Source organism: Canis aureus, chromosome 16 (assembly GCF_053574225.1).
Source record: "Canis aureus isolate CA01 chromosome 16, VMU_Caureus_v.1.0, whole genome shotgun sequence".
Taxonomy (NCBI): domain Eukaryota; kingdom Metazoa; phylum Chordata; class Mammalia; order Carnivora; family Canidae; genus Canis; species Canis aureus.
Window position 1 is genome coordinate 14680626 of NC_135626.1, and position 21496 is coordinate 14702121.

Sequence of the window (21496 nt, forward strand, 5' to 3'; positions counted from 1 at the left end):
TATACGGGATACACTTTCATCAAATCAGTTCAAAATCCCACTCACCATTCATACTGGGCTTGTCAGGAACCAGGTTCAGTCTACTTAATTTCTTCTTATCCTTCGAAAAGTATGATTATCTGCGAACCTAACCTAAATGAGTACATCAGCATGCTTGTAGGGTCTTTGTGTGGTCATATGACGTCTTACGCTGTGTCCAGCATGGCGGTGGTAGAGAGGAAAGCTAGCCTTTACCAGGTATTACTGTAGAGTTGAGTTTTGCTTTGTGACCTTTTACCCCATCCTGGCTTACCAAAGGTCACCTGGCTTTGGCTACAGGGATACCTAGCTCAGTGCCTGGCACATGTTAGGCATACAATAAATATTTGTTAAATGAATTGTGCTGTGACCCTGGGTGTACTACTAGTCTTCTGTCTTTTCTTTATCCTGGCTGACTTTCTCTCTTTGGTCCTGTCTTAATTATGATAAATGAAAAGCTCCTTAAAACCACTTGTAGAGGGGATCCCTGGGTGGCTCAGCAGTTAGGCGCCTGCCTTTGGCCCAGGGCGCGATCCTGGAGTCCCGGGATTGAGTCTCATCGGGCTCCCGGCATGGAGCCTGCTTCTTTCTCTGCCTGTGTCTCTGCCTCTCTCTCTCTCTCTCTCTCTCTCTGTCTATCATGAATAAATAAATAAATAAATCTTAAAAAAAAAAAACACTTGTAGAATTTGAGAAGTTGGTCTTGACAGGTAGGGTATCTTCTGACTTTGGCTTTACTCCCTTTTTGCCATTTCGTTATGTATGCATCTTAGGGGTCAGGAAACTGATTTTCATAGCTCTTGGAGTTGCATATTTATAGATGTCATGCATTGTTGGTGGGGTAGAAGACATTCTCATTAAGGGAATATCTCTAGCTTTGCATATTAAAAAATGGAGGGATTTGAACTGGGCAGTTGGATGCACAAGACTTGAGGAGGAAGAGTGAAATAGAAATCCTTTAATGAGCAAGTACACAATGAGTGGCCCAGGTGTCTTCCCGCTCCAAAGGTCCTAAGCACCTAGAAGCATAAAATAGAACTTCAGGTATAACTTTTTGGAGATGGCCGGGCTTTGGATCATTCCCACAAAGTGCTCACCTTTCTGCTGAAACATCAGAAGACTTCTTTTCGCTTTCCTTTGAATGAATACAGTTGCCAGCTTCTACCCTAGTTCCATCCCTTTGGAACAAGAAGCTGGGGCTAAAATGTTAAATGGCTCTCTATTCATTGCCCTCTCCGCTTACACCCCCACTGTTAAGTCTCCCAACTGCCCATTCCCCAGTTGGGGAAACCCTGACTGGTAAGAAATTCTGTTCAGCCATTTTTAGGCTCCTGTAGGCAACAACAGGCTCAGAAAAAAAAGCTTATTTTCTAAACCCTTACTTTTGCCTAACATCCCCTGGCTGCTGTCCCCACATGACCCAAATAAACAGATGATCATGTGAAGCCAGTAAGGCTGTTTGTTTTAAATAGCAAGCATCTCCACTAAGCTCTGGAGCAGATGGGGTATTGGGGGCAAGGGAGAGGCTGCCATTTGACTCTGTTCACCCCACTTTTATCTCTTGCTTACCCACTCCCGAAATAAAAAGTGTCTTTGGAATGCTCCCTTTCAGAGGAGTGCCTTTTTAATGGAATAGAGCTGGCATCTGACAAGAAGAGTCAAAAATTGGACTTCAGCCTCTACAAGACTTCAGGGCTATGTGAGTGCTATGAGCACTTGAGGAAGGCAGAAGGTACAGCTGGATGGAGTTCTCTGAGAATCTTGGGCCATGACAGAGTACACAGTGCTGATCCCAAACAATGAAAATATGGTCAACAACATGATTTCAGGTGGCTATTATGTATATTACATACCCTGTTTAGCACCCCACCCCAACACACACATCTGGTATTGCCTTTAAACTGTCCTGTTCTTTGGTTGTGCAGAGGGCCAGGCCCAGCCACACTAGTAGCAGGCGGCAGATATCTAAAATAACCAGCACAGATCTCTCTGTCCCAGGGAAAGGGCACCTGGGCTATGCTGTTCCCACACCTTCCTTTACAGCTCCATCATAAGCCAAGCTAGTGGCACCTGGACGTGAGCAATTGCCTCTCTGCTCAGCTACAGACTCTGGGGCATTAACTGTGCAAAGATCAGAGCCCTCTGTAGACTGCCGCTGGCAAACCACCCCCTTCCTTCTGTTCACTAGGTTCCTGATTTCCAAGATCTGTGCAGATTCTCTTTCCTTAGTATGCATTATGCCCTCAAAGGAAAGGAGCAAAGCCAGCAGGCTGCGTTTGTACCGGCTTTCTGTGCTTCTAGCTAAACTCCAAAATAGGAACATACCTCTCTAAGGGCACAGTGGGGATGGAATGGGCTGTGATGAGATGTACCGGCAGGATGGTCTGCCACTCAGCCGTCCTCAAAAAGTCTTGCTTTGTAGCTTTGTATGATGGTGAAGCCCAAGTTGCAGGACCCTGAACCCAACTGGCCGGGTCGCACTCTGAACTGGTAGCAGAATCTGAGGCTAGGACCCAGGGGCCCTAGGACTGCTGGCATCCAGTACTACCAGAGTGCCTTCAGGGGGCCTCTGTGTCCCCGCCAACTGCACCAGTGGGGCTTGTGTGGCCTGCACCTAACAAGCAGAACAGCAGGATTTTAGGTGAAGATTTTGAGAAACCGACTACAACATGGTAAGTAGGCAAACTCTGCCTCATGCAGGCAGTTTGATGCTCCTCCATGATTTTTTTCCGAATTGGTTGCCCTGCTCCAGAACTGCCTTCAAAAGAGTCGTCCAGCGGATCAGATAAATACTCCTCCCTCTGGGGAATGCAGCAAGTGGAATACTGAGTGACTTTAGACACGTCCTCTCTGGTCTCTGGGCCTCAGTTTCCTTATCTGCAAAATGAGAGGATTTGGGTAAGCTGACAGGGTGTAACTTTCTGGGTGCACTCGGAGGCGCCCCCAAACACTAGCGGAAGAAGCGACGGCAGCGAGCGCCAGCCCGGGGTCCCGCCCTATCAGCGAGCGCGGGGGAGGCCAGGCCGGGCGCCCGAGCCCGCGCCCCGCCCCGCCCCGCCCCGCCCGAGGCCTCGGTTGCCCCGCCGCTGGTAGGGCCAGGCTTCCGCCCTCCACGTTGTTGTTCCCGATACGGGCCCCGCCCCCTTGGTCTGGGCTGCGTCTGCCTGGCCGTAACTACCCCCGCCTCGGCCCCAGAGCCAGGCGGGGGCCTGTGGGCCATCCACATTAGACATGCGTGGACAAAAGACAAGAGTTTAGGGGAAGAAAGGAGAAGCTTGGGTTTGAAAGGAGGGTGGCGATAAGTAAAGGGTAGGCTAGGGCACGACTGCAGAATTTCCCTCGGCCTCCCACCCTCCCTTCTCAGTGGACCCATCCGCACCCACGAATGTGACCGTGTTAGACACTGGCCCTTTAAACAGAAGGCTGGCGGCGCGGGGTGTCCATGTGGAGCTGCTCCATGCCGTGTTGTCCTGCCCGCCCATTGGCCCGCGGCCCGGTGACGTCGCCTAATAGGATGCGAACGCACTGCGGGGGGAGGAACGGAGACAAGACGTGGAGCCGGATCACCACTCCGCTCCGTCCGCCGGTCTCTGGCAGCCTCCCGCCGTCAGCTCCGCCCACGGGCGGATCCCGGGGGAATTGCGACAGCCGGGCGGTTGCAGGAATTAGGTCACGTGTGGGTAAGGAGCGGAGACCCAGGGGTCAGGCTAGTCTCTACCATCCCAAGGTTTCCCTGACCTACAATATCCTTATCTGAGCTAACTTAAGTCTTAAATTTTCCATCCTTCTTTTCCTCTAGCAGGACACATCTCGTTGTGAATGACCGCAACACGCAGCCCTTGCTCAACTCGTGGCTGGCCATCGGGGCGGGGCGAGACGAGAAAGCGGAAATGCGGGGCGCGGGCAGGGCTGGGTGTCCTCCCGCCCCCACCCGGGCCACGTGTGCGCGCGCCGTCTGTGGTGGGCGGGGCCGTCCCGCTCGGGACCCCGCCCCTCCCTTCCTGAGACGCCGCGGCCCTGCGGGCGGGGGCTCCGGTCCGGGCTTTGGCTGCGGCCCCGGTGTAGTAGCGGGGGCGGCGGCCGGGGGCAGCGCGGCTCCTTCCCTTGTTGTGTGTGTCGGTGCCTCCTCGCCATCTTGTTGCAAAGCCTTTTCTTGTCGGCGGGACTCCCGGGGGCCGCGGGGCGGGAGGCATCAGAGGGGAATAAGAGAAGGAGGGGAAGGAGGGAGGCAGTGCCGCCTTTTGTTTTTTTGCATCAAAATTTTTTTAATTTGCAAATTCTATTTTGCAAATATTTTGGAAAACATTAATTTTTTCTCTCCGCGCTCTCCCGTTCTTCCCTGCGGAGTGCGCTGCGCCGCCCAGCCCTGTCGCCCCCCGGAGGTGATCCCGCCCTCCTGCCTGCCCGCCAGCCTGACCTGTGCCCGGCTCGCGGGCCGCAGTCTCGGCCCCGGCGCGCCCCCGGCGGCTCTCGGCGCGATGAGCATAGAGACGCTCCTGGAGGCGGCCCGCTTCCTGGAATGGCAAGCGCAGCAACAACAGAGAGCACGTGGTGAGCGGCCGGGCTGGGCCCCTGGGGCACCGGGGACGGGGAGACGCGCGACCCTAGCCTCGGAGCCCGTGCGACACCGCGGGCAGCACCCCTAGCCCGGCGGCCCCGACGCCAGGCAGCGCACTGTCCGCGCAGGAGCCGCCGCCCGGGGAGGGGTGCTGGGGGCAGGAACAGTAATTAATGGGCTCGTTAATATGCCGTGAGGGACCGGCTCCTGTGGGAGCTGCCTGCCACCGAGTGTGCCCTTCGCGGGGGCTCCGTCCGCGGGGGCCAGCGGCGCCCTCCGCAGCAACGACGTGTGAGCCGGTGGGGGTGGGGTGCGGGATGGTGCTGCGTGGGGGTGGCAGACCCGCCTGTGCGTGCGTGTGTGCACGGGGATGTGTGATGCGAGCCTCGAGGAGAGCCGTGAACGGACGTGTCCACGGGCGAGTGTACAGTGCACACGAGTGGGCGTGTGTGTAACGGAGTGGGGGTGGGAATTACTCTACGCCGAGCAGCTCCCCGGCTTCCCTGGCCCGGTGGGGAGGGTGCGGGGGGCGCTCCCGGCCGGGCTACGCGCCGCTTGGGGCGGAGGCGGCCTTTGCAGAATGAAATGACATCGCGTGTCTTATGATCCTGGCCAGCCCCGCCTGACCCCGCCTCCCAGAGCTGGGCTGGGTCACGCTTCAGGGCTCTGGGGGAGAGCTTGGCTGATTGGGTGTCTGCGAAGCGGCCTGCAGGTCGCTGGGGGCAGCCCCCGGGCCCCCCTCGCGGCGCCCCACTTTAGCCGGTGTGGAATGTGGCGTGTCTGCGCGTTCCAAACCCGCTCTCGGCTGGAATGTTGCGTGTGCCTGCGTTCCAAGCCCGTTGGTTACACCGGGTGGTGACGTGGACGGGCCCCGCCTCCGACCACGTGCACGGGGGACACTCCCGCTGGGGACGGAGCGGCTCGGCCGGGGGCGGGGCCGGGGCGGGGCTGGCGAGTGGCCTGGCGCGGGGTTGGGCCCTGGCTGCGGCCGCCGGGCTCCTCCTGGGAGAGCCTGTGCGCTGGAGGAGGAGCCGCCGCGTTCACCTGTCCGTTCTCGCTCCGACCTCCAGTGTTTGATCCTGGGGCGAGGGAAACCCTCGGAATAGCAGGGCGGCGGGGCATTTAGAGCTCACATATTCCCCCTGACGTTGGGGGGGGACGTTCTCACCGGGACCTCCCGGCAGTACGCCTACCCACATTGTGGGATGAGCCAGGCTGAGAAGGGGCAAACTTCGGCGTTCCCTCGACAGGAAACGATTTCAGATGCTCCCCTTCCCACCCGCCCTGTCGGTGGTCCCCGGCTTCAGGGTGCTGCAGGAATAGGGGCTGGAGTGAAAGACCTCCGTTTCCCGGACCATTTCGAGGGCCTCGGCCCTGGGTCGGTGTGTGTGCAGTATCTGGGGACTCATGTCCCCTGCAGCCTCCCCTCCCCAGCCCTTTTGCCGGGTTGGTTGTGTTGGAGAGGGTGCTTCGCCCTCCTTTCCTTTCTCTCTGCCTATTGTTGCTTCAGTGATGAGTCATGCAGGAGGTAGTAGTGTGTGTTGTGTGCGCGCGCGCCCTGCAGCTTTTGCCGCGGCCTCGGCGGCGGAGGGGGTGGGGTGAGGGGAGCGGCGGCGGGCCAGGGGCGGGGGAGCGGCGGGTCCGCCCGGCCTAGTCGGTCGACCGGCCTCTCAAGGTCAGGAGTCACTCGAGATATGTAAGCTTGAGGTGCTTGGGTTTTGTGGAATTGCTGGGCCGGGACATCAGCCCGCGTGCCCCTCCCCCTTGGCTTCGGGGTCCTGAGCAGGGTCAGGCCCTGGACAGTGCTGGTGGTGACGGAGAATGTCCTGCTTGCAGCGACAGGGCGTGGGATGGGGTGCGTGCAACCAGAATTGGAGAGACTTGAGTCCCTTCCTGCTACCGTCAACACAGTGCAATTCAGGAGCATCTATTGTGTCCTTGCTGTGTATCAGGCACTGTGCTAGAGGAATAGGGTTGACCCTGCTGTTGCCCCAAGGGAGCACTCACTTCACCTTCACTGTGCCCTCAGGCTGCTTGGCCTTATGAGGAAGGGGAGAAGACACCCCCTCCTGTCCCTTCCTCCCCGCTGTCATCTCTCCCACCCTTTCCAGAATATTAAATCCAGAGCTGGCAGTTAGAAGGACAGGGTCGGTGTGTGCGACACTGTGAAGGAGCCTGGGAATGGTTCTCTCCTAAGAAGTAGCAGAGCCCTGCCCCTCCCATGCGGTGGTGAGAAGCCGGGGCAGGGAGCTGAGTAGAGGTCCAGTTTAACTGACCAGTCACAGCTCCTTCGTGGTGGAGCAGGAGGGTCTTAGGGGATGGATGATGCAAAGCCAGATTCACCCCAAAAGCTCAGGTACAGATTCATTTTTCTCCCCCTCCTTGAAGTTCTATCCTCTGACTTGGGGTGGGGACAATGGGAGAGAAGGGATAGTGTGTGGACCTGCTGACCAGAACTGCTTGCCTGGGTATGTACCTAAGGAGCAGCTCTGAATGGGGATCCTCTTGTCCACACTGCCCTTTCAGTGTCCAGGGTGGGTTTCCCAACCAGAGGGAGCCGGACTGCTCATGTGATGAACCTGGGGATGTGTGTGCACATGTGCATGTGAGAGGGCAGAGGTGGTCAGGAGGAGGCCCGCTCATTTCCAGCAGTCAGAAGATGGCCCAAACAGGATCCTCTTCTACCCGACCTAGTCACATCCTGGGGCTTGCCTTACGCACCAGGTCTCCTGTTAGCATGAAGAAGGGGGGAGTTCCTCCTGAACACTGGGGGCTACCCAGTGTAGACTCCTGTGGCTCCTGAATCACCCGACGGGTCATGCTAAATTCTCCGGGGCCAGCCTCTGGGAAGCCCAAGGAAGGTGTCAGAGCATGTATGTATGTGTTTGGGAGTGGGAGAGGGAGTGCACCCATGGGTGCAGCAGAGCAAATTTTACAGAGCCTCAATCTGTTGTTCCTGAGGGCATCCCCTGAGTGACTGCCAGTTCGTGCCCCCCCCCCACTTTGTTTCCCCCTACCCAGGGCACTGGAAGAGGGTCACTGCTGGGTGGGGAGGAGACAGAAAGCTTTTGGTGGGCTGGATCTGGCCTGGGACACCCCCTCTTCACCATCAGTCAAGATTTTTCATGCCGATCCAGGCGTGATAGAGTTTGGCCATTCACCTGGCTCCTTCCTGGCACCTGTGAGGTGTACCTGCCTGACTCTGGAAGAGAGAGGGTAGGTGAGAAGGAGGTTTCCATCTCCTAGGTGAGCTGTACAGTTGCTTTAACATATGGGGACTATGAGGTTTTCTCTCAGTTTGGGTTCCCAGGACACCTGTCCTTGGGGCTTGGGGCCTTCTCAGTCCCACTGCTAATGGGATAGTGGAACACTGGTCCCAAAGCCAGTGAAAGTTTGGGTCCTAGCTCAGAAGCATGAAGGTGGGCTGTGTGTCGGGCCCTGAGCTGCTTGGGGATGGGGTGGGAGGGGGGGAGAGGGGTGGGATAGGGAGCAATGTGGGGGATGGACTGGGAAGCTGGCGGGAGGAACTCCGCAGACTTCTTGGCTAGTGTGCTCTCTGGGAAGCTGGAGGGCAGAGAGCTGGTTTTTCTCTGGGCCTGTAACCTAAGCCAGTGCGGGGGCCACAGAAAGGCCCAGGAGAGAAGGCCTTGCCTTGGAGCAGGCCTGGCAGCTCCCCTTCCTGAAGGGCTGGGGAGCTACGGAAGAGGCCAGGGCTGCTGGGAAACCGCTGAGTGCTTCCCCTCTCACATTTCTCTACTTCCTCCTTTGCCTCTTCTCCCCTGTGGGAGGGAAGGGCTTGGAGCAGTCCTGGCTCACACTCCAGTGGTTGGTGGTCCTAAGGGCTGAGCCCCAGAGACACGTGGGGCGCTGGGGGTTGATGCCCTCCTCCGTAGGGGGCTCTGAGCCTACCTGGTCCTCCAGCCCCACCCCTTGTGGGGTGGTATGTTTGAGGCGTGTCTGCCAACTACCTGTCCGTTCAGTTAGCAGCTAGCAGCGTCAGATCAGTTAGCAGCAGTGTGGCCAATCCCTGACAGGCAGGAGGGCTGGTTGACCAGCCTGCTCCCAGGCCTGGGGTTTCCCAGCTGGAGCCAGGGAACCAGAACTGTGGGACCTGGAGAGTGCAGGGCAGGGTGGAGGTGGAGAGATGCTTCTGGCTCAGGAAGGGCCCTCCCCCTTTCCGTGTGCTCAGGGAGGTCCTGAGCAGGCCTTGCTTTGCAGCAGGGCTTTCAGGAGAGATGCTGAACTGACAGGTGCAAGGCTGCCTTTCTTTTCTTTCTGCCTGCCTCGTACCTTTCTGGTTGTGCTGCTGCTGGTGGGGACACGGGGGCATTTGGGAGTAACAAGTTATAGGACCACAAAGGTCAGAGAAGGACCGAATGTGTTTTGTGGGGTCCCTAAGGAAACCAGACCTTGGGAGTCTTGGGCCTCATTTCCTCATGTGTGAACTGAAGGTGATGTCCCTGCCCTGCCTGTGGCGTGCACTCTTGTGGGGACCCAGCGGTGCGCGCGCACGTGTGTTTGTGTGTGTGTGTGTGTGTGTGTGTGTGTGGACAGACACCTAGTGAGCACGTGCTGACACAGCTGGTATAGGCTCCGCCAGGTGTCAAAATTCCTGGCTGGGTCTAGTTTCAGTTTTACCTGTGACTTGCTCTGTGATCCTCAACAAATCATTGCCTCTCTGAGCTAATTTATTTCATCTTGAAATGAAGATGCTGCCTGCCCTCTGGAAGGTACTTGTAAATACTATTGAAGGCCTTCCCTAGAAGCCATGATCTGTCCAGCACAGCCCCCCCGCCTCGCCTGCCGCCCCGTCCCACCCCTAGTCCATTCTTCCATGATGGCCTGTGAGGCCTTTTGCTGACTGGCCTCTGCCCAGCTTATCTGTCACCACAGTACCCTCAGCCTTGTTCCTGAACCTCCCTGCCCCAGTCTAACCCCTCTACCTTCAGGCTGCCAGGCCCCCAACCTCCTGCTCTGTTTTTCTACAGCCCCTCTCCTCTCCAGCCTGGATCCTTATCCTCTGTTACTTGTCCTTCCCCTCACCCCCTAGGCCTAGCTCCCCAAAGGCAGAGACCAGGTGTGTTTAAACTCTTCACTGCTGTGCTCCCAACCCTTAGCCCAAGTGCCTGGCTGGGTGTCTCTCAGGCTGAGCAGGCATGTCACTGAGCACTGATTGGGACAGAGTCAGAAGATGTGTTATGGTGGAAGACTTCAGAAGTTGGGGCCCAGGACTGCTGGCCCACTGAGAAGTCCCTTGTGTTCTCTCTGCGTAGAGGAGCAGGAGCGGCTTCGCCTGGAGCGGGAGAGGGAGCAAGAGCAGAAGAAGGCCAGCAGCCTGGCCAGGCTGGCCCATGCCCTGCCTGTGGAGGAACCCCGCATTGAAGCGCCACCCCTACCTCTGTCTCCCCCAGCACCCCCACCAGCACCCCCACCGCCACTTGCCACCCCCACCCCATTGACTGTCATTCCTATTCCAGTCGTGACCAACTCTCCTCAACCTCTGCCCCCACCCCTGCCTCCTGCCGCCCAGCCTTTGCCCCTGGCGCCTCGCCAGCCAGCCCTGGTTAGCACCCCTGGACTCAGCATTAAGGACTCTGCTCCCCTGCCCACCAGGCCACAGGTGCCCAACCCTGCCCCCCTGCTGCCAGACTCCAAGACCACCCTTCCGCCCACTGGCAGCCCCAAGCCTTTGCAGCCCCTCCCCACACCCATCCTGACCATAGCACCTCACCCTGGAGTCCAGACCCAGCTGGCTCCCCAGCAGCCACCGCCATCCACTCTTGGGACCCTGAAGTTGGCACCAGCCGAAGAAGTCAAATCCAGCGAACAGAAGAAGAGGCCCGGGGGGTGAGTGAGGTGTGGCTGAATCCGGGCTGATGGGATGGAGAACTGCCCACATTCTGGGCTCCATGTGGAAAAGAAAGTAGCCCCTCCTAAGCTAGTTCTTCAAAGCCATGTCCTCCCTCCCCACCTGAGATGCATCTTATCCGTATTTGGACAGGTCTGTGCCTGTGCCCATCCCCACCCAGGAGTGGGTAATGGCTGTTGCCCTCTGTTGTCAGGCTTCTGTGTTCTCTGACCTGCTCAGGGATGGGCCCATTGGCATTTCCAGGCCTTTGGCGAGAGTATTGGAATGAGGACCTCTTGGTGAGGGCTGGGGTCAACTGGCTATTTCTGTGAGCTCCAGGAGGCCCTCCGATTCCTCACAGGTGGACAAGGGCAAGATGGAGGGTTAAAGGGATTGTGATTTATGAGCATACGCGTGCCGTCCAGGGGCTGTATGTGCCTCTACACAGGCTGAACATCTCCCACTGCTGCTTTGTACAGAATGTGGGGAGCAAACTGGCAATCGGGGAGTGGGAGCAGGGGGCAGAAGACCACCTAATTGGGCCCTCCTCCCTCAACTTCCTTCCTGTCTGGGTTTCAGGATCGGAACCAGAGAAGTCCACAACAAACTGGAGAAGAACAGGTGTGTGTGCGTGCGCGCGTGCCTCTGGCCCCCCCTTGGTCCCCCAAGCCCCCCTGGGGCCTCTTCTCCCCGCCCCCCAGTCGCGGGCCAACCAGCGTTCCCCCTCTCCCCAGGAGGGCCCATCTGAAGGAATGCTTTGAGACCCTGAAGCGCAACATCCCCAACGTGGACGACAAGAAGACGTCGAACCTGAGCGTGCTGCGGACGGCGCTGCGGTACATCCAGGTATGGGGGAGGGAGGCTCCGCCGAGAGCAGGGCGGGCGGCGGCCGCGGCGCCGGCTTCCTCCCGGCTCCCGCCCGCCCTCTTCCCCTCGCCGCGGCCCGCCCCGCCCTCACTCCCCCCTCCCCCTCCGGCTCCCCCGCCCGCCTCCACGCGGGCGCGGAGCACATGGCTCGGCTGACGTCAGCGGGGCTCCCCGCCCGCGAGGGGGCGGGGGGCGCGTGCGCGTGCGCGGGGGAGGGCGGCCGCGGCGTTCCCCTCTCCCCCAGCCCCCTTCCGGCCGCCCCGCGAGCCCTGCCATCTGCGCCGCCCGCGCAGCTCGGTGTTCAAACCCGGCGGCCGGGCGGCCGGTCCCGCGCTCCTGCCTGACGCCGCTGGTGCCCCCGCGGCTGAGGAGGGCGGGGAGCGGCCCGGCGCCTCCACCCCGCCCGCGGTGCCTGGGCGGCAGCCGGACTCGGCCCGGGAGTGTCGCTCGCGGGGGGGTGGGGAGTCCCCTGGGCGTGGCTCCTGGCGGAAGGCGGCGCGCCGGCGAGGCCCCCCACTCCAGCCCGAGGGACTGCGATCCAGCGAGCGCGTCGAGGCGCCGCGACTCGTTTGGGGCTGACACCTGGAGACCGGGGAGTGTGGCGGTCTGGGCGACCAAATAACCCTGGGGTCACCGAACCCTTGAAAACCAAGCTCTCCGCCTGCTTGGATTTTTAAGAGCCTCTTTTCAAGGGGCCCTCCTGGCCTTGTGCCTCCTCCCACCCCCCGCCTTGGGCACTGGCTTCCCTCTGCAGTACGGGGTGGGGGGCGCCCGCCAGATAAGACTGTTGCCATGACGGCCCTGTGTTTCGGTTTCCCTGGAAACCGGCCGAGGTTTCCGCGTGCCGGGAAGGAGGCTGTGGGGGTGGGGCGGGCGGCCACGCTTGGCTGCCGCGGAGACGCGAGTTGGAGCCGAGCCGTTGGGCAGTGGGAGGGGCTTCGCGCTCCCTGCCCGCGCGGGGTGGGGGCGGGGGAGGCTCGGGGTCTCCCGGTCGGCGCGCTCCTGCCGCGCGCCTGGTCCCCGGCGGAGGGGGCGGCCGAGGGGTCCGACCGCGTTAGGAGCCCGAGGCGGGGCCTCGCCCCTCCCCCGGCCAGGACTGCGGGGTCACAGCCCTGAGGTAACCGGAGTCCGCTCCCAGCCGGCGGCTCCCTCCCCGCCTCCCGCGAGCGCGCGCCCGCCCTTCCGCCCGCCCTGCGGAGGGGGAGTGGCTGGCGCGGCTCCAGCCTGCTTCCCGGCACCCGGGCGGGGCGGGGCCGGGCTCGCGGATTGGCGGGGCCGGGCTGGGGGCGGAGCTTCCGCGCGCCGAGCGGCGGGGTGCGGCCGGCGGGCCGTGACGCTGCAGAGCCGGGTCCGCGTGGGTGCGCGCGTGCTCCGGGAGGGGCGGGGCCTCGCTTGCGGCCGGCCGGGCCTGGAGGAGGAGGGGCCGGAGGGGTGGGGTTTGGAGGGTCCCCAGGAGGCCTACTTCTGGCTTGTTTTTGCAGAACTTGGGCTTGGGAATGTTACTGGTTCTTCAGTGGTTCACAATCCTATGGCCTACGAGCAAATTCTTGTCCAAATGCGGTGACGTTTTCTGTGAATATCAGCTTTTTCTGTGCTGCCATTTTGCTACATAGGAAAAAATAATATCTTTACCATAGGGATGTTAGGAGGATTGGCCTTCTATAAATACCAATTCAATGGCAATTATTGAGATGTAGGAAGCACATTGTACTTTCTAGACGCATATTTAGGGGGAAGAGCCTTGCTTGCATGATCTCTGGATTTGAAAATAAATTTTAAGCAGAGACTCAGTAGAACCAGCAGACATGGGCCTGGGCTGAGTAGGCAGTGAGGTGTACCCAGGGCTGTTCATAGAGATCTATTTCTACAGGTCCTGACGGTGGAAGCAGAAACAGAAAACTTACAAGGTTTTGTAAATCCTCAACCTCATTCGTTTATTCATTAGGTACTTTGGACAGTTCTGTGTCTGATTTTGAGGATAAAGCAGGGAACAAAGAACAAAGTATGGTCTGTATCTTTACTGGTTCAGTCGTGGCAGATTTTTTTTTAAGATTTTATTTATTCATTCATGAGAAACACACACAGAGAGAGAGGCAGAGACACAGGCAGAGGGAGAAGCAGGCTCCATGCAGGGAGCCCGACGTGGGACTTAATTCCAGGTCTCTGGGATCACACCCTGGGCTGAAGGCGGCGCTAAACTGCTGGGCCACTCGGGCTGCCCTTGATGGCAGATTTTAAACTAAGGCCTGTGCCATGAGGATGTAATAGGGACAGGGATCACAGAATTTCTTCTGGGGAGCAAGGGAAGTTATTGTTGAGGAAGGGGCATTCGAGCTGAGACCTGAAGGTTTCAGGGTGACCTAGGCACAGCAGATGGCAGAAGGCCTAGCACAGGCCGGCTCCTCTCCAGAAGGAAGGAGGGGGATGCAGTTTTGGAAAGTAAAGGTGGTCATGAGGGTTGCCATGTAGAGATGAGGGCCGCAGAGCACTAGATGGGAGTCAAAAGGGAATAGTAGAGAGACCACATTAGGTGTGTAGAGCAAAGGCTTTGGGTGTGTGCTGAGGTAGGAAGGCTATAGCCCCCAGCCCACTCAGAATGGCTTGAAGATGCTAAAGGATTTGAAGAAACCCATGGTGAAGTGAACAAAACCAGAAAGAGGAGTAGGCAGGTACCTAACTATGCATCCAGCCAGTCTTATGAAATGTTTTAAAATGAAGCAATGTGGACAAGAGCTAGACCCTGGGGAAACTTTGCAGGGGCTTCTAGGTCTCTGGAGAACTAGGCTAGTGAAGAAGAAGAGGTCTTGGCCTCTGAGTTTCCCTCAGCGCCAGAAATCTACTCTCCTGCTAGGACTGCCACTTCCAGCCCCCTGCAGCCAGGCTGAAGTGGTAGCTAGCTGACTCACCACAGGCCCCATTATTGATATGGCCTCATCTGATGTCATGTCCAACACTGGCCTCTCAGGGTAGAGCCAGGTGAGAAGCCTGGTGAGATGTGTATATGTAAGGGAGGGATCTTTCTGGCAGAACTATGTAGAGAACCAAGTTAAATCTCAAAGCCAGGACATAGAGGAGGCTGTGTGTGGCCTGGGACTGCTGGCAGAATTGTAAAGTACCAAGTTTCAGGCCAGAACAGAGTATGGTCAAATCTGGGTTACATGTTGTGGGCACTAATAGTTTAAGGCATTTCTTTCTGGTGAGGTCAGAAATATGAGGAGTGTGAGGCTACAGGAGGAGTGTAGGGAAATCAGACCAAGTTTACTGGGTGAAGTTGGAAGACGCTGCCATACCCTGGAAGGGCAAGTGAACAGTCAGGAAGGTTGGTGTAAAACTGCTCGTAGTAAATAGAATCAGTGGAAACTCGAGTCTAACGGGTGACTGATTCTGCTGTGATAAAGGAGAGAGACAGGATAGAAGTGGGAATCAACATCCTCACAGATCCTTCCCCTGGGGCTGGGATAAGCATACTTCTGGCCACTGGTAGGGTCAGGGGGAAAAAAGCTAATTATAGAATATCTTGCTTTTACAATGTTTGACAGGGACAGATTGAGGTGGAAAAACAGAACATGAAGTTTTTAGGGGGGGTCACATGAGCCAGTGTCTGATTAAATCCTGCCAGTCTTATTAAATGGTGAAGTATATGGAGCCATATCAGGAAGGGCTCCAGGGCAAGAGGACTCACTGGTGAGGGTGTGGGATGGGGAAGGTGTGGGGGCTCAGGTGTGGTCTGGGAGTACAAGCAGGTGAGATGTAGAGGGGTGAGAAGGGAGGATCTGTGTATGAGACAGGGTTCAGGGAGGAAAACTTAAGACGAGCTGGATAATTTGGTGTATGAAGGGTCACTGGGTCCTGTACCTGCCGTGACCGGCAAACTTTGGAAGCTAGCAGCTCAGGAGCAATTGAGGCAGCGATGGCTCTACGGCCAGGGGAGCTGCCTGCTGGTGTTCCGAGTTGCGGGGGGGGGGGTGGGGGGGGTGGGGTGGGGGGGGTTCCCAGTGTTATGGGGCGGGAACCATCTGGAACTTGTGGTGAAGGAGGAAAATGTCCAGTGGTGCTCAGATCAGAGACGCTGTTGAGCCATTTCTCACTGATCAGTGCAACCAGCTAGAGGTGTGGAAGGAGGGACACATTCCAGGGCTCCGGGGATCATTCAGCAGCCTGGGGAATCTGGACGGCCTTGGACACTTCTGAGAGGCAGCCCATGTAGGTGGGGCGGCAGGAGCAGTCCCGGCCTGAGCGGAGTGGGGAGAGCCAGCAGCTGCCCAGGATGAATGAGATGGAGGCAGGTCCAGAGGAGATACACAGGGGTGGGGGGTGCCACAGAGCACAGGGTCTGAGGGCCATCCTTGGGGACATTGAAGTTGAGACTAATGAATGATGCTGTGGAAAGAAGGGCAATATCCTTTGGAGTTCTTTGGGGAATGAGTTCCAAGGAGGGTAGCCTGTGGCATGGTGCCGGACAGCGTGGTATGAGTGGTGGCGGGGGCGTGACCAGCACCCTAGCTGTGACTGTTACCCCTCCTATCCTCCACAGAATGGCCGGAAGAGGCTGCCAGGAGGGTGGATGGGGCCAGAGGCCAGGAAGCTCTCCCGCACAAAGTAGATGCGGGTGGGAGCGGGGGAGAGGCCAACCTGCATCTGTGCAGTCAGTGGTGCCTGGGGGTGGAGTGACCTGCAGCCTGGATGGGGGTGGGGACACTTGTGGGGAGAGGTTTGCAGGTTTGCAGTACTGTGGGCCCTCTAGCTCCTGCTCAGGGTATCCTTCGGGCCCTTGCCTTATTCTCCAGTCTCTGAAGAGGAAGGAGAAGGAATATGAGCATGAGATGGAGCGGCTGGCACGCGAGAAGATTGCCACACAGCAGCGGCTGGCAGAGCTCAAGCACGAGCTGAGCCAGTGGATGGACGTGCTGGAGATTGACCGTGTGCTCCGACAGACTGGCCAGCCGGAGGACGACCAGGCCTCCACCTCTACAGCCTCTGGTGAGCCCTACATGCCCCTCCCTGGCCCGGCCCTTGTCCCCCAGCCCCATGTCTCCAGGCCCCAGGGGCATTTATTACTACTCCAGCCTCTTGTTTCCCAAGTTCTTCTGACCCGTCCCTGTCCCCATGTCTCCCCACAGAGGGTGAGGACAACATAGATGAGGATATGGAGGAGGACCAGGCCGGCCTGGGCCCACCTAAACTGAGCCATCGCCCCCACCCGGAGCTGCCGAAGCCACCGCCCAGCACCGCCCCCGCACCTCTGCCTCCCCATCCACACTCCCACTCCCAGCCTGTGGCTTTGTCTCCTGTCCACCTGCCTGGGCAGCAGCCACCACCACAGCAGAAGACACCTCTGCCAGCCCCTCCTCCCCCACCGGCCCCCGCCCAGACGCTGGTGCCTGCTCCAGCCCATCTGGTGGCTGCAGCTGGAGGAGGCTCCACGGTCATCGCCCACACGGCCACCACCCATGCCTCAGTCATCCAGACTGTGAACCACGTTCTACAGGGGCCGGGCGGCAAGCACATCGCCCACATTGCCCCCTCAGCCCCCAGCCCTGCTGTGCAGCTGGCACCCGCCACACCTCCCATTGGCCACATCACAGTGCACCCTGCCACCCTCAACCATGTGGCCCACCTTGGCTCCCAGCTACCCCTGTATCCACAGCCCGTGGCGGTGAGCCAGCCTGTAGCAGTGAGCCACATCGCCCACACCCTCTCACACCAGCAAGTGAATGGCACAGCTGGGCTGGGGCCCCCAGCGACTGTCATGGCAAAGCCAGCTGTGGGGGCTCAGGTGGTGCACCACCCCCAGCTGGTGGGCCAGACAGTGCTCAACCCTGTGACCATGGTCACTATGCCCTCCTTCCCGGTCAGCACGCTCAAGCTGGCTTGAGGATGAGGCCACTCAGAGGCCCCCAGTGGGGGCAGGGAGGGGGACCCACCCCCCACTCTCCCACCCACCAGCTCCACACATTCCAGCCAGGCCAAGGCCCGCCCCACCCACACCCACCCCCAGGCCTCCTAGGGGAAGGGGGTGCAGAGACTCTGAGCCAGGGGAGGGAGGGCCACCCCAGGGAGCTGGGCGCGGGGCAGGGTGTGACCCCACTGCACTAGGACTTAAGTGATGAGATGCTTTGGTGAATGTGCCCCTCGTCTGGCCTGGTGCCAGCTCCAGTGATGTTCCCACCTCCCCACCTTGTCCCCTGCCTCCCGTGCGTGTGGGTGTTGTGTTCTCCCCACTTCCCTACCCCGCCTGCCTTCCTGTGCTGCTGCTGCTATATTGCTCTAGCTGATGAGGCGGCTGAGTGCCCGGGCCCTCTATCCTGAGCCGTGGCCTTCTCTGCCCAGGCCTGGGGGGGGCGGTGGGGGTGGTGGTTAGGGGGCAGAACCGAAGCAACTTGGCCCAGAAAGCTGGGTGCTCAGGAGGCTCTGCTCTAAAGGTGACAGATCCTAGGAAGTGGCCACTCTGCTGGGAGGGGTGGGCTTGGCTGTCCTGCCCCCATGCTGCCCTTCCACACCCCTGGCCTGGGTCTGGACCTGTCCCCATCCCTGGATCTGGCTCTTGGTTTCCCAAAGGCAAAGGGGAGGGGTGCTGTCCATTCTCTGCCCCAGGTCCCTGGCCTCTGCTCAGTGCTGTGCACTCCCCTGTTAGCTCAGAGAAGTGAACTGGCATCTGGTCTGGGTCCTGGGAGCCTGAAGCCACACTGCTGAGGCCATCAGGAAGTTAAAATCTAGGGGCTGGGGCAAATCCCGGAGCCCTTTTCCTGATGCCCTGGCAACCTGCAGGGCAGGGAGGGCTGCTACTTCTGCCCCAACTTATCTGTCCTTGGTGTCATCTCTGTCTTTCCCCCTGAACACCTGCTTCTGCAGTGAGCTATTCTGAGTGGGCCACCACCTCCCTCTGAGGAAGGCCCTTAGTTGGACTTAGGGCCGCACTGAGCTTGGGCTGGGGAGGAGTGAGGGGGCCTGTGTGCAGGGCGTGCTGGTTTCCCCACCTCTGCCTCTGCTGACTGCTTTGGCTTCTCTCTTATGTGGGTATTTATTACAAGTGGCCTTGTGTCAGACACATGCTCAGTTGTACACACATGCACACTCAGCTCGCCACCTGGACACACACCTTTGTGGGGAGAGAAAGCCAGTGTCTCTAGTTGTGAAGTTTGCTTTGATAGGCTGGGGGCAGGGGACAGGACACTTAACTCCCTTTCAGTTCCTTCCTAGTCCTGGAAACCTCCCAGGGGACTGTTCTCATTGGTCTTGCCTGGGGTGGGGAAAGGGAAGGCCTATGGTCACCCCAGAGGCCTCCAAGAGGGAGCCTCACACCCACCTCAGCATAGCACTTCCACCCCACAAGCCTGCTGCCCTCCTGCTCCTGCAGCCACCACCTGCCACCCTGGTTCTTGGGGAAACCAGTTTACAGTCTTCCCTGAGTGATTGGGACTGCAAGAGCAGAGGGAGCCAGCTGGGCCTGGTGCCCAGGAACAGAGAAGCATCAGGGGACCTGCCCTTCCTTTCAGGCTCTGCTCACCTCCCTGCATTCTGAGGCCATTTCAGAGTTGAAAGTGTGTCAACCAGTGGCCTCTCGGGCCTGCACAGATACCTCATCCGCCCGCTCACCGCCCCTGCCCCTCCCCACCCCTAGCAGTGGGGGCCTTCGAATCTAGTGCCGAATGACTATGTCCAGATTGGTGACGATGGGTGTTGTTGCTGTTGTTTTTGTTGTTGTTTGTGAACGCTGTGATGCTGTGTGCCCTAGAGGGCAGCCACCGCTCAGCCCTTCCCTTGGGCATCTCCCTTCTGAGAGCTGTCAGGACCACATCTGTCCTCACCCTGTGGGACCGCCTGCCCCTCCCCTCCCTAGCCCTTCCAGCCTGGGGGCTGCGCGCGCGTGTGTACATACGTGCACGCGCACACAAACACACATACACACACACCTTACCTCTCATGCGTGTTTTACTTTTTGACGTTAGGAGTGGCTCACTGGCTGGGAGCCTTTACCTCGGGGAGAGGGGGAGGTTGGTTCCTTGGGGGGCCAAAGAAGGGCAGGGAGTGCCTGGAGGGGAATTAAGGGTTACTAAAGCCCTGGCTCTCCAGGAACAGCTTCTCCCCCATCCCAGGGTCCCATCCCCATCCCCCAAAGAGGTGGCCCTTGTTTACAGTGAGGACTCTGGTCACTGTGTCTCCGTTTCCTGAAATATAAACTGTAGCGACCCCAGACTGTAGAGATTTTTATGTGTTTGGATACATCTGCTGTGTGGGAAAAAAACAAAAACCCTACAAAAAACCCTAATTTTGTACATATTGTATTTTTACTATTGAACTGTATTCTAGTGGCTGTTCATGCTCCAAGACTTTAGGTATTGAGACATGAATACTATCCATGTAATAAGCACTTGCCTGGAATAAAATATAAAACTGAATAAACCTGCACTGAAACCAGAGATGGAGCTGCCAGGCTATGGCATCTGGGTCACTGTGTTGCAACAGGAGGCCCCCAGACCTCTTGGGAAGGACCTCCAGCAAGAAGCCTCGGGGGCCTGACCCTGTTGACATTTGAGGGGCACAGGTCCTCAAGCAGCTCAGTGCTGGTCAATTTTAGAGAAGATTTGGGACCTTCTGGCTCTAATGCCAATGTTCAGTCCCAAGCAAGCTCTGAGAACTGCAGTTCTCATCTTAGACTTTTGTAATACTTTCCACTTCCCCAAACCATTTTTACAAACACTATCTTGTTTCATCTCCTAACAGCACGGTGGAGTAAATAAGCCAAGAACTAGCCCTGTTGTGGCAGGTGAGAAAACAGGTTTGAGGTGGCCAAGTGACTTGTTAGGGTCACACAGCTAGCTGGCCTGGGCCTGCTGTAGACCTGGAGCTCCTTAACCTGAGGAAATTCCAGTAGGAAAGTGGAGGGGATCTATGCACAGAAGAGTAAGAGGCTTCCTGAGAGGAGATGTGCTTCTGAGGTGGTGAGTCAGGGCAGGTCATCTAGGGAGTCCATAAGGGAAAGGGAAAAAAAAGGAAGTAGTTGGAGGTCAGGACTCAAAGAACCATGTTCTAAGATGGGCCTCGAAGACTCTTGTCCTTATAACGACATCTCTCCCAGTTCAGGGGAAAACAGCCCTTTGGCAGGCTGTCTCTGGAGGGAGTGGGGAGGTGAGGAAAGGCTGAGCCATAGAGCAGGCTGGCTGCCTCGTCCAATGCCCTGACCACACCTTCCCCACTCCCAGGCCCAGCCAGAGGAACAGACTCCGCATCTCTTCCTGGGATGGGTTATCCTTGGGGAAGGAAGTGGTGGCCACAAATGTCTCAGGGTCCCCTTTCTGAAGAAGCACCAGCCTCGAGAAAGGCTGGACCCAGTGCCCCCACCTCTGCTTTCACTTTTGAGATGCTGGCTCCCTCTGCTGGTAGCTCCAGGAAGCGCTGAGTCCCTTAACTTGAGGGAAGGCCTAGGATTGGTATTTTCTGAGTGCATATTTAGTGTCATGGTGTCTAGCACTGGGTAGAAGGTGAAGACTCTGTCCCTGGTAGTGATGACCCAGTATCGTCTGAGGGCTATCACTCTAAAGGGCAGGTAGAAATTCCCCCGGCTCAGCTGGAGCCTGCAAGAGATGGGCCTGTGATCAGAGCAACGGAATACAAAAAGTCCTGAGTAGGAATCCAGGAGCTTCCATTTAGCAGCTCTATGTGAGAGGGACTTCTAGGGTTGGAGGGTTCCCTGAGGAGGTGTTCCTACTTCTTAATCTGCCTGTGGCATTGCCCTTAGCACACCCATCACTTTGGCTGTAGGATTCCCTCTGGTCCTAGAAGCCCAGCTAGGGGGACAGAGTGCGCCAACACTTCGGGGTGGAGAAGGAGCAGGGGAGTAAGGAACCAGGCCATTCCCAGGCTAGTTTATCAGGGGCCTTTGGTGAATTTCTTTAAAGTGAGTCCTAGCACTGGAAATTGATTGCTCTGGGCAACAGGATGGGGGGTTGTGGGGAGGTTGCCTTGAGGGGCTTATAAGGTTCCCTGGCCCGATTTCCCCATGTCAACTAGTTCTGTTGCCTTGGCAGCTGTCAGTAGGTAACAGGCCCTAATGCCCAGAAACCCTGTGTCATCTAGACCAGACTACATGCTGGTGGCTGTGGCTGGAGCCCTCCACCCAGAGCCACTGATGATAGCAGTAATCCTCTGGGGTGGGGGAAGGCAGCTGGGAACCTACTATTATAGTTGGGCCCTTTCCATGCCTC

At 58.1% G+C, this 21496-nt stretch overlaps 1 protein-coding gene and 1 long non-coding RNA gene across 7 annotated transcripts; one reads left to right on the forward strand and one right to left on the reverse strand.

Annotated features, from left to right (window-relative positions):
* Positions 1-961: 961 nt before the first annotated feature.
* Positions 962-11377, reverse strand: LOC144285924 (uncharacterized). Of its 5 annotated transcripts, none has more exons than XR_013354062.1 (8): positions 11235-11377; positions 10657-10778; positions 10308-10476; positions 7594-9936; positions 7053-7305; positions 3398-3543; positions 2344-2895; positions 962-1037 (listed from the first exon to the last, which is right to left on the reverse strand). It is a non-coding gene; the product is annotated as an uncharacterized LOC144285924 (long non-coding RNA). The 5 variants fall into 5 exon arrangements; XR_013354060.1 differs by having other exon boundaries at positions 10308-10481; XR_013354063.1 differs by lacking the exon at positions 10657-10778.
* Positions 4056-19711, forward strand: MNT (MAX network transcriptional repressor). Of its 2 annotated transcripts, XM_077851728.1 has the most exons (6): positions 4056-4569; positions 9850-10423; positions 11004-11045; positions 11159-11270; positions 16079-16271; positions 16412-19711. In XM_077851728.1, the coding sequence occupies exons 1-6, from the start codon at positions 4497-4499 to the stop codon at positions 17164-17166; spliced, it is 1749 nt and encodes a 582-aa protein (XP_077707854.1). In that variant the 5' UTR covers positions 4056-4496; the 3' UTR covers positions 17167-19711. The 2 variants fall into 2 exon arrangements, with proteins under 2 accessions (XP_077707854.1, XP_077707855.1); XM_077851729.1 differs by lacking the exon at positions 4056-4569 and having other exon boundaries at positions 9397-10423.
* The last annotated feature ends 1785 nt before the right edge of the window (positions 19712-21496 follow it).